Here is an 18,760-nt window from a genome sequence, read left to right as displayed (position 1 = left end):
CACCATTTTGTGTCGAATAACTTTTGATGAGAATTTTTCTACTGCTCCCCTTCCGATTCGGGATAGTTTTTCTTGGCCTGGACGAAACCCTCGGTGCCATCTGGTTTTGAGATCATTTAACAATTTCTATTTGGAAATCGAGTGTTCCAGATGGGGTGGAAAACTGGAACCGATGTGGACCCGCGCTGTACTGATTCGAAAAACCGCAGCCGGCCAAAAAGAAAACAGCAAACTTTCGTCCCTCCCGAGCGTAATACGGTTCCGAATTTTGATTACCTCCGAGAAAAAGGGTCGGGAGAGAGTTGTTGTGTGATCGAATGGTGGATTGGATTTTATGTTTTTATTGTTATTCTTGGGCAGTAGTTTTCGTTGTTCTGGGCGAGTCTTTCCTTGGCTGACTTTTCAGATTTATTTTGTATTTTTCTTTTGTATGCATCACATCTGCCCAAAAGATCCGAGTTTAATAAGCAGACACGACATGCTTTCAGTTTTTGCTTTCATTGCTATTGCTATAAATCTTATTGTTATTTAAGTATATTTTATAATTTTGAAAAACATCCCTTTTCAATCTGTTTGTCACGGAAGCCAGACGAACTGAAATACTAAAGCATTTAACACTACTGATGTCCAATTCACCCATAAAGCGTTTGTTTGGATTTGTGTATTCACTAATTAGCACCGGCTGTCCGGCTATCATTATTCGCGGAAACACGACACGCTGCCAGGCTGTCCGGCGGCGAACCAATCCGCACACGTGGAATGGATGTGGAGAGAATTTATCATCGACGCACTATCTAAATCCAAATGTTCAATGCAAACCCGATGCATTAGCTGTCGGCTATAAATCGATAAAGATGGAAATTGGTTAGATGCGCTTGGGCCAGGAATGGTAGTGCATCGGACATCGCATTTATTGGTTAGATCTGCATATTTAATTGTGAATTGTAGTTTTGCAATGTAATGCAGCCCAGTAAATGTGTATAATTAATTAAAAACGCTATAAATCATGCTAAACAGAGACGCTTTGCTATGTGTATTGCATACTTTTAGGGGGGATAGGGCAATCATTTAGCCTGAAAGTATACTATGTATAAGTAAAGTAAAGTATACCTTCATCGCTCTTTGCAAATGTAATTCTAAGGCAAAAATCCCACAATTATTCACCAATTTCTTACAGAATGTTAATGTTTGTCTCATCTTTCTTCAGCTATTCTAACATTTCCAACCGTCACTCGTTCAGATTTATCAAAGAATTCAAATCACCATAGCCATAACATTCCGTGCCTCCCGCTTCCCTCTCCGCATACTTCTGACGCAATCAATTAGAACATGTTTGACCGTCCCCACCGTCCAGTTCCTATGAACTTGAGTGTCCGCCAACGAAAGATAGTCCCCACTCCTTCCACCGCTAGGCTCGGGGTTTAAGGGGGGTTCAGAAAGAAACCAATTACGTTTGGCCACTGTTTCACACCTCTCTTTTCTCCCACCGCTTGTAGTAGACTTCAACGTCTCGCCCGTCACAGCCCTGATAGTGCCGGTGCTGTATGGTTGAAATTTCCGTTAGTTCACAGTGTAAAAGGTAAAAGGTTTCGCCGTAGGAGGCGAAAGTTTGCTGGCATATCCCCCCCGCTTTTCGTCACACCACCATCAACCATCACGCTGACGGGTTCACGCTGGTTCGCCATTCTAAATTGAGCTGAAGAGAGCAGTAATTTTTGCCCATTGAATTTTCGTCGCTTCCCAACCACCCGGGGGGCTCTCCTAGGTCCTAGAGAACCTAGGAACCAAACAAGATGAAGCATACTCGAAATACAAGATTGTCTATTTTACTACTACCGTGCACTTCGTCTCACTCTAGCGGGGATTGTGTCGTCAAACGGCTGAAGCGTTAGCGCAACCACTTTCCCAAACTTCTTAACGGGGCCCGGGCTTTAGTAGATTGTCTGGTTATTGTTATGTAAATGGTACGCCTTTCGAGTGCTAGTGGATTCAATCATCTGCTTTCGGTTCGGAAGTAAGGCTCCGTTTCCCATTCCCATTCACCCCTGTTCCAGTGTTGTTCTTACCTCGTCGACCTCTTATAGTGATATTTTTCCACTCCCGAAACAACCCGGAAAAGCAAACCCCTTCCTCCCGCACACAGTGGGTCGTGTGTGAGAGCAAATGTTCTTTCGGGTTCATTTTTGTTTTCTTCTATTCTTTGCCAGGGGCTTTCGGAAATCGCTGGGAATTGTACTCCGAATTCTAAACCCCAGTACGGACAGTGGTAACCACATAGATTCCATTTAAGCGTTTGCTACTCTTCCGGACACTTTCGGGGCACGGTATGTTTCATGTGAACATGAATCTCCAAGCCAGAAAAGCGAAACAGTAACAGCAGCAGTAGCCTTTCAGCATTTCCAGCACCGTCCGAAGCGAAGGACGAAGGAATTTAATCTGGGAATGAGCCCCGGAAAAGGGGAATGTGGGGCGTAAAAAGTGGGCAAGCAAACCCTCGGAAACTACTACCACCAGTTTATCCTCGTTAATTTCTGCCGGAAGCAAGAAGTTTGTCTTTAGCCGTGTGGTACCGCAGAAAGGGCAGCAGCAGCAGCACTACTACTACTTACTGCCGAATGCTTTTGGTGCATTGGTGGTATAGCAGACGTTCCGTGCCGGAAGGGGTAGCAGAATGTTACCGTACCCTGGCAAACTGCATAGCAGTGCACAGTTTGGGCGTAGTCTGGGCCATTTGCTGCACCCAGTATGCCGCATGTTTGTCTCACAGTCTTAGTAAGACCAAAAGTGCATTGTTTTGTTGTACAAATTGCATACATTTAGGCGATATTTTTCGGAAATTAAGGAAAATTGATTTCTGAAGGCAAATTACATTTTTTACTCAGATTATAAAGGCAATCAGTTGCATTTGTTACCTTCGTTTAATGCGACCTAGATACATTCAATTCATCTTATTTATCGCTGCTAACAAGGTCGTTTTCTGGGAATTTTATGCACAAAAACATTCAGCTACCGTTCGAGAAAGAAAAAGAGGCAAACAGAGCTAAGCAAACTGATAATCTGCTCTGCAGCACACACTGCGCGTTGTAACATCAGAAAACGGGTTTTTGGCACTGGCAAATATGCATTGGACTGGCACTGGCCAATAGCAGTAGTACATATGACCTAACCCCGATGTATGTGACCTTCTTCCCCGGCCACAGCAATTGTGCAACAGCTGTCGACAAATTGGTCGGCTGAGTCGGTCGGGTTGGAAAAATTTACTGCCCATAAGTGCGTTTTATGGCGCTGCCGCAACGTTATCGCGCGCCACACGGTGGCAGCACCACCGAGCCTTGCACACAATCGGCACAGTCGGGCAAAGTTCATGCCCCGGTGTGCCTGTGCAAGTGGCCATTGTGCTATGCCTAAATCTATGCCGTCCTCTATAGCTGAGAAGCTGTGTGCTGTTGGGTTTTTGGGGTTTTTGGTGTGGCTGTGCTTGAGCTGCTGCGACCGCAAGCCCACTTGCTCGGCATTGCAAAGTGTGAAATTAATTGCTGCGGCACGCGCGCGCATGCATGTACGGACCTTGGTGAGAACTTTTCCTAAAAAGGTCGTTCCGCAGAACGGATGCCTAGGAGAAGTTATCGTCGCGTTTTCCTTTTTTTCCAGTGATTTTTCTCCATCTCAGGGCAATCAATTTTCTGTGGTCGCTTTTATGTGAAGCTGACACTCATTTTTCTTAAACGCCTGTAGGTATGCAATCTATAATTCACTACGTTTCGATGGATTTATCTCGATCACGCTATATTTATTGGGATGGTAGAAGATTTTGCAATTATCGTCCCTTTAAAAGTCTTTAATCTGTTGGCCATAATGAAATCACTGCAAGTGAATTAGAATTCGTCTTTGTATGGAAATATGTTTCGAATCTGCTGAAGGACCAATTCTTCTCGACCAAAAACACGGCGAGGAGAAGAGCTTAACAAACCACACGTAACAAATTCTTATGACATTGCCATCACCAGCAGACGATGGCTGACGACCAACTGAAGTACACTGAATTGCCAAAGACCGACTGTCGCAAAAATCTCAACGTCGACGAGCATAATTTCCCCCCCGAACATCGGCCATGAGCCAAATGAGAGTGCTGGGGGCGACGATGATGGAGGCAAACCACTCTGGGCAAAAGTGCAATCGCTCGAAAACCACCACCGTCGGCCAAAATTGATGACGATAGATTGATTGATGGATCGGGATCGAGTGAATCCAATTACCGATGCGCGGGTAGGCGGGAAGGGGGGAGTGTTGCTGCTTCTGAAAATAATGGCGAACGACCACAGCCCGCTGCTCTCCGCAATCTCGACGCCGAGGAAAACCACTTCCCCCAGCCTGGTAATCGGAAAAATAGCTCCGTTTGTGTACAACAGGGCGCTGATCGCAACATGAAACATTCAACAGCAGCACTCTGGCACAGTGTGTGGAGAGACGGACACAGCTCACGACAAGCTTCCCAAATTTGTAACATGTTGCGACGAAACAATAGAAAATGTCGATGGTCGCGCGGTCGGGCTGTCATCGGCTGTATCACTCATTGCGAAACCATTCCTCGAACGACGAGAGGATGGACGCGGGCCTTCAGCTAAGCGCTTCAAACCCAAGACACGCATCATTGGGCGGTATTATTAATGATCCATCCGTCGCACGAGGTCTTCGAACATCGTGTCGTAGAGTTGTGAAACGTCGATGTTCCTGTGCTCCCTGCACGGATACTGACGGGAGGCTTTTTTCTGCAGGGGTGGGGCAACGGTTGTCAAAGCTAATTAATGCATCTCCCGGGGGGGTTGGCCCCACTGTCAGTATTTAAATTTGATGCCCCGGTGCTTTATCGTGTCCGGTGTCAACGATCAACGGGGAATTTTTGGTAAAAATCCACTCCCACAGCTTCGAAGGAGATGATTCTAATTTGTGAGCTTAGTTTTGTATGTCAAATTATTTCTGTTATATATTATAATAGATACCACAGTTTTTTTTAGCTTTGAATAAGTATGAATGAGAAGAAACAGGACAGAAACAGTTTTTTCTCTTTGATTTGGCTTTTAAAAAAGGTGTATCTCTGCGCGCCCAACGTGGGGCTCGAACCCACGACCCTGAGATTAAGAGTCTCATGCTCTACCGACTGAGCTAGCCGGGCTGTTGATGAATGGTGCTTTATACATTTGTTTGCTGTGATGCGTAAAACACAGAGAGAAGCTATTTCAGGCACGAATTAATTACAAACTCTACTTGCGTTGGCTCACAATCCGATTCGCGTCGATTTCTCCATCTCTATTGTTGTGTCATCGAAGCTTTCATCTGTTTTTGCAGCGCTTCGGCCCATATTTCTTCGGCCGGGCGATTCAATCAGTTTTCATTTCTACTCGATTTCCCATCGCCCATCGGTAGCTTACGGGGACGTTTTCCGGAAACCATGGCACCATGTAGAGCACACAGCGAACAGCGAAACACACCAGAACACGACACGGTAGACAGCGTTTGCTGCTCATTTATGATCGCTTCCGTGTACGCGTGGCCTTCTCGCTTGGTGAATGTATTCTTTCCGATGTTCTTTCTTTCCCCCTTTCCTTTAATTCTTCCGCCCATGTATCTTCGATTTCACTCTCTTTTGCTCGAGGGCTCCAACCAAGTAACGTAGATTCATCAATGGCTCATTCATCATATTTTTTTATGGATTCCCGGTCCCATTTCAGCTTGCCTATCGGCGCTTGCCTGGGCACACTGTAACAAAGCAGTTTCCCGGCAAACTCTTCCATTCCAGCGGGAGGCCGAGGGGTTTGTTCCACACCCCCGGCGTGCTATTTCTGTGTCGCACGAGTGGGCCGAGCCGTTTGTGGATGCTGATTTCGCTCCGGGACGTATTAAAGCATGTTTGTCTGTTTGTATTAGTTGAGCATTCAAACGATATGGCGGAACACGGAGGCCTGCTTTCCGGGCGTATTTAGTGGATCTCGGTCTGTAGGAAGTTGGCAACAGAGGAAGCATTCTCGTTTTTACTTCATTTTGAGTCAGCTCCTTTGAATGATGAAAAGCAAAAAAACAGAAACTGCGACTCTGCCTTAACGAGAAAACGGGTGGGGGACAAACCAGGCGAAAAGAAAGGCTTATGATGGATTTATTTCCCTGCCCCGTCCCGTCCTGTGTTCGTCTCTCTCTCTCTCTCTCTACGACTTTCCGCGGCAGGCTCAAGTGTGCGGCCGTCCACTGAGAGTCCAATATTCGTCCAAACGCGTCTTCATCTTTCCCGAATCGTGTTCGATCGGTTCCCCCTTTTCGCTCGGCAGCCGCTCAAACCCTGCTTGTGATGAAATTTATTTGTTCGTTATTTGAAACTTGGCAAGAGAGAGCACAACATTCGCAGCATTCCTTCCGTTTGGCGCATTCAATAGAACTGGTGCCCTGCAGGCACATTCCAACTACAGGCGGCGATCGTTTCTCGGCGGCGTTTTCGCACGATAAAAGTATGATTTATTGGCATTCCATTAGTTACCTCGCGTTCGACCGGTCTGTGCCTGCGGGAATCGACTACTGGGAACTACTTTTCATTCTGCGCACACGAGGCACACCGGGTACAAGAAAATGATTATTTAAAACTTCTGTTCGGTGTGTGTCGGTGAGGGAGAGAAAAAAAATCAATAACTCAACGCTTTGGGGACGGGGGGAGTTATGGAGTTGAAGGAAATTGTTTAATATTGGCGGTACTGGTTTATGTTGAAGACTCATATAATGGGTCGTGTTATCGCTGACAAGACATTAAATAAATAAAAATTATTGGACACTAATCTATTAGCAACAATCGATTAAATGAATGGTTAGGATTCTTTTTTGAGACCGGGACGACTTGGAAGCGCCTTTGTGTATGCAATTTGCATCTCAAAATGTATTTATTTACAGAGATTACATGAAGGCATTAAGGAAACTTTATCTAATTTAAATATAAACACAAAATCAACAATTTCACCTGCTATTGATATCGGTAGAGCACAAAGACTGTGTGGTTTAGGTTATTCAAGGGCCCCAAACAAACTACGACTCCGCATCAAACTCAAACTTTCAAGCACGCTCTTTCGTGCTCTAAAGCAAATCAAAAAGCAAACCATTTGACGGTTGTCAACTTAAATCATACACCAAACAGAACACACAAAGAGCAAAACTCCCACGGTAAAGATTTTTCATTCATGTTTCGTTGATGAACTAACTTTTCTCCGCCGTATCGCCGTGTGCCCTCATCCCTTTCCCTCCCCACAGCTCATCAACAAAAGTCACCGACAAAACACGTGCGCAAGGACGTGCGTTTTTTTCCTTTTGCGCCCGTGTGAGTGTCCTCTCGAGCCGCTTTGTATTGTGTCCAACATGAAAAGCCACTTCCGGCCACCAGGTCCGGCTGCGAATGGGGCGGAATTTTGATTCTTTTTTATTGCCTTTTTTTGGCAAAGAATCTCCCATCATGTCGCGCGCGTGTTACAGCACAAATCCTCCCAGAGCTCTCCGCTTTTCATGGTGGCGGCCGAGTGCTGGCCATCAAAAAGATCATCGCCGGTGGGTGGGATGGGTGGGAAAGGACAACGGCGGACGGTGGACGGGTGCGATTGTTAGTTTGATGTCCGGAAAACTAACGCAACCGTGTGATAAGCTGTATCGGGATGGAGCAAAGAAAGCAATCCCTTTGTCAAGGCAGCCTCACTCACCGGACCGTGAAATGAAGACTGCCGGTGTAGGGATAGAATATTGAAAGCAAAAAAATCCCTTCAAAGAGCGTGGGTTTTGTCGTCTGATTTGTTGTGTTGTATTTTGTGATTTTGCTCAAATTCGAGTTCGATCTGTTTAGGTTGTTTCCCTTTTCTGTGAATATTGAAGCACATTTCTGTAGCATTGTGGAAGGTTTTTAAGGCTTACCTATTGCGTCACACAGTACCGAAGAAGATCAAAAACATCGTAATCCTATTTAGATAAGTTCACGTCAAAAGTTTCCCTATCCCAAAGCTTACATCCGTTTAAGATAATGTTTCTTTCTTCGTGTCGAAATCGAAAATTGCTCTTGACAAAACATACGTCAATCTGCCATTGAAGGAGACCCACAATGCAGTGCACGGTGTCAAAACAAGCAACACCAAATCGAACTAATTTTCATCCATCAAACGAATGCGACTCTTCCGTCGAGATGGAATCGAATCGAAAACAGGAAAGCGCAAAAACCGAGACTCTTTTGAACACACGACGGACGACGGAGCATGCGACGAAATAAACTTGATGAATAAGTTTGCTGTGTGTGTTTGTGTGTTCCCTCCCCCGGTGCTTCTTGTTGTTCCAACCGACATTGACATTTCCTTCTGCTCAAGCTCATATTTGTTTCGGTCATCGGGAAATGTTTTGCGGGCTTGTTCCCAGGCTTTGTCCTGTCAACCGTACTACACGTTAGATGAGTACACAGCTCCCCCACACTCACTTCCGGCACACATCAACCACCCGACCACCGAGCTGCTGTGATTGGTAACTTCCGGTCGGTCTGGGTCGGTCGGTGTCTAGGAGGTTGGAGAATCGACCCCGGCTCTTTGTCGTTGGCATTCCCAGCGCCCCTGGACGGTAAAGTTTGCCCCGCGCTCGACAAAGTTTGCTCGCTGTGGAAGTGATTTTATTTCCGATTTATTGACACTTTTTGTCAAGAAGGCGAGCGGGGTGTTCTTTCCCCCCCCCCCCAACTTCAGCTGTGTGTTGGAAGGTGTTGATTTTCGTTTCTTTTTTTTTTGGCTCTGTTGTGACATTTTGGAAGCTGTTCAACGGCCATCGTCTTTAAGGTAAATCATGTCCGTGCCATCATTTCCTGCATGACAGAAGTTGGTTTTAATGAGAAATGATTGGCTCATTGGCATTTAACAACGTTTCAACGTTGGCAATCTACTAGCTCGCTTGTGTAAATTACGAATTGCATACCTGACATACCTATTGCATACCTTCAGGCGCTTATTAATTCCGGGGATTCAATTATGGGGCCAATCGACAAGAAGTATTTGCTGAGTCATTTGTACTGTGTTCACCGAAACGTAACCTCAAATATTGCGTCAGTAAAGGAAGAAGAAGCTTTTAAGCCTATTATAAAAATGCCCTATGGCTTACAGCCTCCAACGACATATTTCAAGCACAGCATCAGCAACGGGTGCTGAACCAGCTACCTTGGTTTTGGCATACTTTGCACCTTGTTAAGAACTTTTAGGCCACACTCTACACTTTTGGTAGACCCTTTTGCTCTGAGTTTTTATGTTTTTTTTTCTTTTCTTCTCTTGAGTATTTAATGTTGTTTGAAGTTGGAGTTATGCTACAATTCATTGCGTTTTACACACTTCGTTTGGAGCACAGCTAAAAGTCATCGCAAATTGGGACGGGTTCGATCGGATAGGGTTCACTAAGGTACGGTTGAATCGCTTTCTATAACCCTCTGTTTCATATGAATGCATTGAATTGTCTTTCCAATTGGAATTTCGTTAAAAAATAAATCATATTTGAAGCATAAATTGAAGAATTCTGAATTTATTCCGCATGTTTGCTATACCTACGAACATTTTTTCACATACTAATCGTTTCGTGCAAAGCTCTCAGCTACAACGCCGCCTTCGATCAGCTTTTGTGCTGTAAACAATACCCTTAAAGCCATCGAGCCTAAGCTCGCTGGTCCTTTGTTCGTCCCTGGAGCGTGCGAGACTGTTCGGAAGAGCAAAAATGTTCGCCTCGAATGCGCGAAAATTAGTTCCTCTCAAGCTTGATTGTTCGGGCGATTTGTGAGCAAACTTTGCCGTTTGCAGCATTTTGCACCATTGCTTTTGTGATTGTTCCCGCGCACCCAAGGTCCCCCGTGTTTCGCTTTCTACATGGCGGTCAATGACGCGGTCATGATCACTTTCACTGTCTGTGTCTCTCTCTCTGTTTCGTTCGCTTTGGCTTTATTGGTGGCCGTCCCATAAGGCTCGGAATGAAAGGAATTTTAGGGACAAAATCAGTTTGACAGCGCTGCAATAACGAAGAAGAAAGAATAAAAAAATCACTGAAAGGAAAGCTTTTTGTTGCCGTCTGGGTCCGAGTGATTCCTTCTCACTTATCGGTCTGTTTACGTGTTTGTGCAGCCTTTTTAATGGGCTATTTTCGGCTGCTCTCGCTTACGGTGGTGGCATTTTTCGCCCCACTCGCTTTCTTCGTAGTATTAAATTTCATACCATTTGGGCGAGCTGGAGTTTCCCCTAGCGAGCACTATGCCATAGGCGTGTTTTAGCAGCATTGCTTCAGTGTCGTTGATGTGCAAATGTCGGTACGTTAGCGTTGTGTGTGTGTCGCATTGTAACACGCCAATCAAAGATAATTCCACGCAAGATTGGGCTTTATCGAAAGCTTCAAAACCGCAGGCCTTTGCTATTTTGGGTGCCGAAAATTAAATGATAATATTGTGCAAAGTGAGGCAAAGACTCGTGTAGCGCCAAGGATTTGAAACAATCCCTTCAATCGACGACAAACGACAAACAGCAATGTTCCAGCTCTCTCTCTCTCTCGGCGTCATCGCATCGTGTTGTTCATTTGTGGAATGTGCCGTTTAAGCTCTCTAAAGCTCTTTGAATACCGCTTTTGGACAAGCTGCTGAAGCATAAAAAGACCAAACAGAAGGAGGGCGCGTTTGCTTTCGCAGGCGCCATTGATTGGTGCTGAGGTTTCGTCAGTAAACAGTGCGCGTGCAGGGACAATCGCTCCAAGGCACGGGCATTGAAGTGCAACAACTAACGACTTTCCTTGTTTTCGAAAATCATTCACCCCAGAGAGGACAAAAACGCCCGTGTCGATGCAGTCGCGACGATGTCGCACAGTGCGAAAATGCAGTGCAAATAAATGGACATTTGAAAAATCGTATCCTTTACTCATTCTAGACCATATGAGTATTACAACATTTCAATAAAAATGAGCAATATAATTTGTTGCCTTTTGTATTGCACACATTTAGGCGTAATGTATTGCGAATGCAAAGAAATAAAGGTACTATGTCATTCGTATTGCATACATTTAGGCGTAATACACGGTGAATTTAAAGCAACAGATCAAAAATTCATTCTACAGATCAAAATTCATTTTATATGAAACATAGTAAAGAAACTTAACGTATTGCGGCAAGTAAAATAATTGATTTATATTTCCAAAAAATCTCAATTCTTTTATTCCGACCTCACGCCCAGCGTGCATCATTCGCGCTGCAACGGCAACAATCGCATAAAATCGCGCGTCACGATGCGTTTCGGCGGACGCCACATCCACCCAGCGACTGTTTTTCGATGATAGATAAACAATGCTGGCATGCCAAAACGCACAAAAGCCGCTCCAAAGCCTAGTAGCGTGGTGTAGATTGACCGAACGCTTCCGGTTGTTGTTTTGTTCGTTTGAGCAGAGTGTGTCGTTTGAATCTGATTGTTTTCATCGTAGCTTTTGTTCGTACGAAACGTTGTACCTTGGCTTATTTGGTGTTTTCTGTTGGGCACAAATTTGGCACCAGCAACACGCAATGCATACTGACGCAAAATTTAACCTTAAAGGTTTTCTTCATAAGGTGCCCTTTTTTTGTTACCCTTCCCTCTGCTCAAAAAAAAAACAACTTAAATGCGTGATGAGTGCTTACCGTCAGCGTTCTCTCAGCGCTGCTGCAGCAGCATCAGCACCACATCATCATAATTCTTCACTTAGGGGTTTTTATTCGCACTGTCGGGCCAAATTTCTACCGCCTGAAGATTTCCCCCGAGAGTGAGAGAGAGAGAGAGATGTTTTATCTCCTGCTGCATTCTGTGCTTCTTCTCATTGTGCAAAAAGGCGACAACGGCCTGGACGAGCCTTCATTTAGCATTCCTAACGAAAAACGGCGTGTGTCCCTAATGTTCGTCCTCCTCATCGTCCTTCGTTTGATCTCACGTATCCCCTTGGTCGTCGGGTGAAAAGAGGAAAATGAAAAAAACAAGAGCAAATAAAAGGCGGCATGATCAGTATGTCGTACGTTCGTGCAGCGACTTGGCAAATACGGCAGCACGAAGCCGATGCGCCGAACGAAAGTTGTGTCATAATTTGTATTCATTCCAAATTTGCCACCGTAAAGTTTTGTTTGCTGGTGCCCCCTCTTCCAAGGGGGATTATAATCAACGGGGATGATGTTTTTTGGAGGGATGATTAAGAGGAGTGCTGCATGGAGTTGGACGAATTATGGTCGAATCTTTCTGCGCAGCAAAAATAGGCGAGAGTTTGCCAAAGGTTTGCGAAAAAAACTCGTTCGTAATTAAAGGTAGAATCTTGCTACATCAAGAGTCAGAAATTCAAGGCCCTTTGATTATTTTAAAACATGATATTCACACTTGAACAAAATAAAGCCAACTTTGTCCTTTGGCCTTTAATGTTTGGCTCAAAAAACTTTATCCATTTCTCATCTCAAATTAAAAGCTCAACACTTCTTTCCAGCGTGTTATAATCATTTGAAAAGGAAGTTTGCAAATCCCTGCTCCTCCTGCTTATTCAATCAACACTTCAAAGCCTTTTTACAGCTGATAATAATTTGCTCTCTCAGCACCGAGTCTGAATTCTTCACCTCCAAAACGCCACCGAGAAGATCGAGCTCGAGCTTGAAATTAAAACTTTTGAGCCCGTACCAAAGCAGACAGCAAGAGGTGTATGCACAAAGATCACGTATAAAATCCGGGCAATAAAACTGCGCATAGCTTTGTGTTCCTGTTTCGGGCTCATTCCTTCTGCTCATCCCACCACCCACACAGTAAAAGGAGGACACCGCGATGCGACAAACAATTTAGTAACGAGCACAATGATTTAAGAACCGTTGCCGGAATGGGTTTCGAAAACTTTCAAAGCTCGCAAGCATGTGCGGTTTATGGTTATGAGCGGGGTCTTTTCTTTTCTTTGCTGTCTTTGCTTTACTTTGCTGTAGTATCCTACATGCCCCCCCCCATTTCACGCACATGTCGCACGTATGTGTGTACTTATATTTCGTTTCGCATTTGGCGACAGTTGCGGCAAGTTCGGTACGGGTGTCGGTTGGCACTGCAGCACCAAAGCACAGCGAATGATACAACACACTAATGAATGCTGCAGATAGATGTGGCAGTGAGAGAGAGAAAGAGGAGGGGCGGCGGGCAAGTGGAAAGGGACGAATGTGACCTCGTTGGCCCACTGGCTCATCTTTAAACTTTGTTGGCCCGCTGCCAGCCGTTCGATGGCCAAATGAAGGCACCCGGTGGTAGGCCGTTTTTTATTTCTCGATGGCCTTCCACATTGGCGTTGACTAGAAACAAAGTGCCCTATACAAACACACGCACACAAAAAGGACAAAAATGTGCAAAATGTGAAGTTGGGCTGGGTAGTTGAGAGTTGCCTAAAACAAAAATTTTGTCAAGGAAATTCATCTCGGTGTGTATTGCTTTTGAGAGGAGAGAACGGTTGTTTGGGAACAAGAGTTCAGCAAAACAGTCTCAAAACGTGTTGAGGACCAAAATGAACTGACCGAATCGGATTAAAACCGTGTCCGGTAAACATTGACTGACTTGTGCAGATTAGATGTGTTGGATTCTGCTGCGTGGAGCTGTGAGAAGTTTGCCTTTAGGCATTAAAATGCAATTTACATGATAAAGCGCCTAAATGGATGCAATCATCATAGCATGGGAGCGTTTTTAGGGGGATCTTTAAGGTAATACACTACTAACTTGAAGTAAATTTGATTACAGTGGAACGCCGTTTATCCAGGCTTATCGGGACTGGACCTCGCCCGGATATTCGAGTAACACTCGATAATGGGTCAAAGTGTATATTTTACCAAAAATTCTTGTTTTTGTTTTTGTTTTGAAATTTGCATTAGGTGTTGGTACTACCTTACTTACTTATCCGGCGCTACAACTGCTTTGCGGTCTTGGCCTGCCTTAGGAGTGTCCGAAACCGCTCACGGTCTCGCGCCTTCGTCTGCCAGTCCGCTATCCCGGCCTTAATGGCGGACGCCTCCATGCCATCTTGCCACCTCAATTTGGGCCTACCACGCCTCCTCTGTCCTTGTGGACGGTCTAAAAAAACTTTACACTTTATTGGTACAACCTAGCCAGTTTTTATTAATCTCTTAATTTTTTCAATGAGAATATTTGAAATTTGCCGTGATATTTAGAGTTTTGTGCTCTGATAACGATTTTTTTTAGATATCTCCTACAGAACGCATAGCTACACTTGTATTGAACTGTTATCAGAACATTTCGTCATAACGAAAAACACTAAAATTCATGGCAAATTTCAAATATGTTCATTTAAAATACATGAAGTTCATAAAAACTGACCAAGGGTTAACCAATACACAATAAAAATTTCAAAAAAAAATCAAAAATTTGTTATTATTTGGACCTATTTATTCCGTATTATTTGAGTATCCGGCTGAGGTCGAGCCCCAATGAGCCTGTATAAACGGTGTTCCACAGTATTTTTTACCATTTCACAGTTCACAGTGAATTTCCCAAATTAGTAGCATAACGCCCTAATGTATGCAAAGTTCATCGCAAAATCTTCTCTTCATACAGTACTGAAGCGTTAGTTCATACTTTTGCCAGCGTCTTTTCAACGTGTCTGCAAACCAAAAAGAAAAAAGACATTAAATGTTAAAGAGTTTACACTTTTTTTTCCTCTCTCTTGATCCTTGCACCGGATTGGCATAACTCTCTGTAATGCGATGTAATTAGTAACGCGAGCAAAACAGAGCAAAAACAGATAGACTGGCACGAAACGGTACGAGCTGAAGCGCATCAAAGAGAGATCACCGAGAAGTGGCTGGCTGGCTGGTTGGCTGGCTATCCGCGGGTTTTCCTAACGACCGCAAGGCAAAGCACTACCACCACACCCGGGCCAAATCCCCCCGCGTGCACCATTTACGTCAATTTAAATGTAAATCCATTATTCAAAAATTATCTCCATTAGCCCCCGCTAGCCGGGTTGTTTTCATCCGTTCAGCGCCCGAGCTCTGTCAGTGAAGACTGTCGTCCAACCGGCAAAGATGGGTTCTTGCCTTTCCCTCTTACTCCCTCTCTCTCTCTCATGGTCGAGAGCGTTTGGAACATAATTCATTCAATACGCTCCTAATACCTCAACGCAAATCGGTGTTTTTTTCCTATTTTGCTTCTTTGCAAGCGGACTTTGTATCCCTTTTTGCGTCACGCTCCACTCTCCACTGGATAAAGGGAATCACCAACCTTCCTCCTTCTCGGCTTGGACAAAGCCAGCGTCTTTGGAGAAAAGCATTTCCGGCACAAAACACGAGTGCGGCTGGTGGGGGATTAATCTAACCTTTTCCACAGCCGAAGAATGGCAAAGACCGCTGATGGGGAGAGAGATGGGTATCCGTCCGTCCAGGCCAATCCTTCGTTTCCGTGTGTCGATCAGCTTTTGCAGCAAAGCGTAATCCAATCCTTTTCCCACACGAAAAGAACGACCTCCCCTTCCCCAAGACGCGACACCCCGGTGGACTGGCGAAGAAAAACGAAGCACTTCCAACACCTCCGGAGCCTTAGATGATCCAGATAAACCTGACACCTTCGGTGAAGCCATCCACACCGACACACCGACACACGGGGAAACGCCTTTTGTAGTACATCCCCCCGCATCCGCTCGGGGTTGGGGAGCTGGCGATGAAAGGACGTAATTTCTTAGCTCCATCACAACAGGCACACGCACACACACATGCACACAATAGCGATGGACCGGAGCTAACGCCTTTCATCCCGATACAGATCTCGCACACTCGGACCACACACTCGGCCGGCGATGGAGGAGCGAGAATGAAAAGGAAAAACAAAAAATGGCAGAAAATCATCTCACATCCCCAGTAGGCGACGAACCGGCGGAAGAGAAGGGCGAGCTAGTAGAAGAACAACGGATTATGTCGCTCGAGGTCCCGAGCAGCAGCAGCAGCCCGACGGCCACCACCAGAGAAGCCTTTGTGCGTTTGAAGAAAAGCGAAGCGTATCAGTGACCTTCTCTCTGTGTGTGTGGGTGGATTTTCCATAAAATGAGATTTAGTGCCGCAAATCCACCCCATACGGGTCGGGGTGAAAGGGGGGCGATGGTAGGTGGCTGAGAACATCAAGACCGATGCGGAAAAGGGTCAAAACTTCACAAAGTTGTAAAAGCTGGCAAAAATGGGTTCGATCGAATCGTTGTTTAAATTGATGGTTGAAATGGAACAATGAAGGGGTTGAAATGTTAAATTATTACAGTCTGCTTTCAAAAAACGTCAGTGCGATGTCCAGCGCGTGTGGGATGAAACGGGAGCAGCCGGGGCTTTGAGCCGATTTTACTTGGCAACACGCGCGCCACATCCCTCATCAGTCAGTTTTAATTAAACCCTCATCATGCCCGTGTTTTAATGCCCCGCTGTTCTCCCGTCGTTTCAGGTTTTTTTCCGGCGCACTCGAAGGAAGAAAACGTCAACCCGCACGTCACCTAGAGAGGAATTAGTGCACAATCGAGCGGTAACGATGGTAACGGGCAACGAGAGTAACGTTGATCTGCCGGCGGAACCACCAGCCACCGCCAGCACCGTAGCAACGGCAACGGCGATGGACACAACCAGCGACGCCCCGGGGCAACCGAACCGTAAGCTGGGCGGGTTTGAGTTCTACGAAAAGGTGCTCCGTTCGCCGCGGTACGTCGTGGCCCCGATGGTGGACGCTAGCGAGCTGGCCTGGCGGCTGCTGAGCCGCCGGCACGGCGCACAGCTCTGCTACTCGCCCATGTTCCACAGCAGCTGCTTCACCAAGGATCCGAAGTATCGGAAGGATTCGCTGCAAACCTGCCCGGAAGACCGGCCGCTGATTATACAGGTATACAGTGGCACGTAGGAAAAGCAGCAAGAAGTGAAAGGAGAAGAATGTGAAAATGTACAAAAAAGCGTGACCATTGTTGTCAGTGGGACGGTTTCCCGATTGCGCTCTCGCGCGCCAGCGAACCGGCACACGACAGTTAATTAAAACGTTGACATTTAATTACATGCACACCAGCGGCACACGGACAAAAAACTGCATTGTGTGTGCTCTGTGTTAGTGTGCACATTTGTGCAGTTTTCTTACACACAAACATTGATGCTATTTCCTTTTTTGCTCTGCTTTTAGTTCTGCGGCAACGATCCGAAGATAATGCTGGAGGCGGCCCTGCTCGCCCAGGATCACTGCGACGCGATCGATATCAATCTCGGCTGCCCGCAGGCCATCGCCAAGCGCGGCCACTACGGTGCCTTCCTGCAGGACGAATGGGAGCTGCTGCGGGAGATCGGTACGCATAATGGGGAGGGTCAGATAGGCAAGCACGGGGCAACATTGGGGCAAGGTAGACAAAGGTCAGCAGTGTAGCTTCTTCTCTGGATGTGCTGTGTTTGCTAATGTTAAACGAGGAGCAATGGAAATACTTTGAAGCGCATGTTTTAGAGGTTATGTTTAGTTAATAAGTACTTCAATATTATCTCAACACGGTAGATGCTTTAAAGTGTAAAAGTTTTGATGAAAACTAGCAGCCTTATCGGCAAAAACTAACTATTTCCCCCACGGTATCCATGCTAAGCGCCCAAAGTTATGCAATGCAATAATTTCATAGCAAGCAAGCGAACATGAAAGGGTCCACTGCAGAGCAAGCATTCCAGTACAGCTTCAGATTAACTCTCTAGAAGGGGAATTTCTATGAAATACAAAACAATGTTAAAACTACTTTCACAGAAACAAGCTTAACGGTTGAAGGGCAAAAAAATAGAACGGCAATGCAAGAAACAAGACAATTTAAATGAAGAAAGGTAATTCGCTGCCCATGGCTGCTGCTTGCTGCTAACGACGGCACCTGTTGCTGTGTGTCTGTGTGTCCCGCCAGTTACCAACCAAGAGCTCTGCTGCCGCCTGACCAGATGGTCGTTGGAATAGTTTTCCTACTGTACCTTGAAGTTGTCGCTTTTGTAACCAAAGTAACAACGGAGTGTGTGAGTGCAGCAAGTTTAAACTTCAATTCTACTTTCTTCTACGGAAAATGGGACAAGCGGTCCAGCCAGAAACACGAGAGCAGACAGAATTGATTCGTTTAGCGAGAACAATTACTGATTTTTTTTGTGTAGCGAAGGTTCGCACGCTGCTTAGTAATGGGTATGCTTGTGTGATAAAGAAACAAAACGGATTTTTCCTCTTTTGCCTTTACAGGGTTTTCCAGGAGGGGTTCTCATAGTTGTGGGACACTTCCTTGACTCTTTCCTACTGGAAGTGAACTTCTTATGTTGGAAATTTGACTCTATGGGACCCTTTTTGGACAGGCTCCTACAAAATTCCTATTGGATTTGTCCAACAAGGGTGCTATAGAGTCCAATTCCCATTACATAAGGTTCATTTCACGTTAGAAAGAGTTCATTAAGTGTCCCACGGCTATGAGAACTCGTGGAAAACCCTGTATGACTTTTCACAAAAATGCAACATACAAGAGGGGACTGGGGTTTTGGAAACCTTCGCTTCATCATGAAAAAAAACCCACCCGAAAATGGGAATATTGCGTACAACAATTTCCGTAACGATTGTTTGAATTTCATTACGGGCCGTTTTTGCTTCCCCGTCGCTTCCCCGGGCGGTCCGTGACGGAACGGATTTCGGACCATTATTTATCAACTTAAACCCCGAAAATAATATTCTCTTCCCCCAACCTTTGTACGGGG

General features: G+C 45.5%; 1 protein-coding gene and 1 non-coding gene across 4 annotated transcripts in view; one reads left to right on the top strand and one right to left on the bottom strand.

The window, feature by feature from the left end:
* LOC1277494 (tRNA-dihydrouridine(16/17) synthase [NAD(P)(+)]-like) overlaps positions 1 to 18,760 on the top strand; it is an 84,705-nt gene that overhangs the window by 62,504 nt on the left and 3,441 nt on the right. For 2 of the 3 annotated variants that reach the window (XM_061653026.1, XM_061653025.1), the window contains 2 exons: positions 16,476 to 16,904; positions 17,193 to 17,352. In XM_061653026.1, coding sequence (XP_061509010.1) covers positions 16,560 to 16,904; positions 17,193 to 17,352 — 505 coding nt within the window. In that variant the 5' untranslated portion in view covers positions 16,476 to 16,559. The remainder of the gene's footprint in view (positions 1 to 16,475; positions 16,905 to 17,192; positions 17,353 to 18,760) is intronic. The other variant, XM_061653027.1, reaches the window with a different exon arrangement.
* Positions 5,101 to 5,173, bottom strand: Trnak-cuu (transfer RNA lysine (anticodon CUU)). Its single transcript has one exon. It is a non-coding gene; the product is annotated as a tRNA-Lys (tRNA).

Source organism: Anopheles gambiae, chromosome 3 (genome assembly GCF_943734735.2).
Source record: "Anopheles gambiae chromosome 3, idAnoGambNW_F1_1, whole genome shotgun sequence".
NCBI lineage: Eukaryota > Metazoa > Arthropoda > Insecta > Diptera > Culicidae > Anopheles > Anopheles gambiae.
This window is presented reverse-complemented; position numbering and strand designations above follow the sequence as displayed.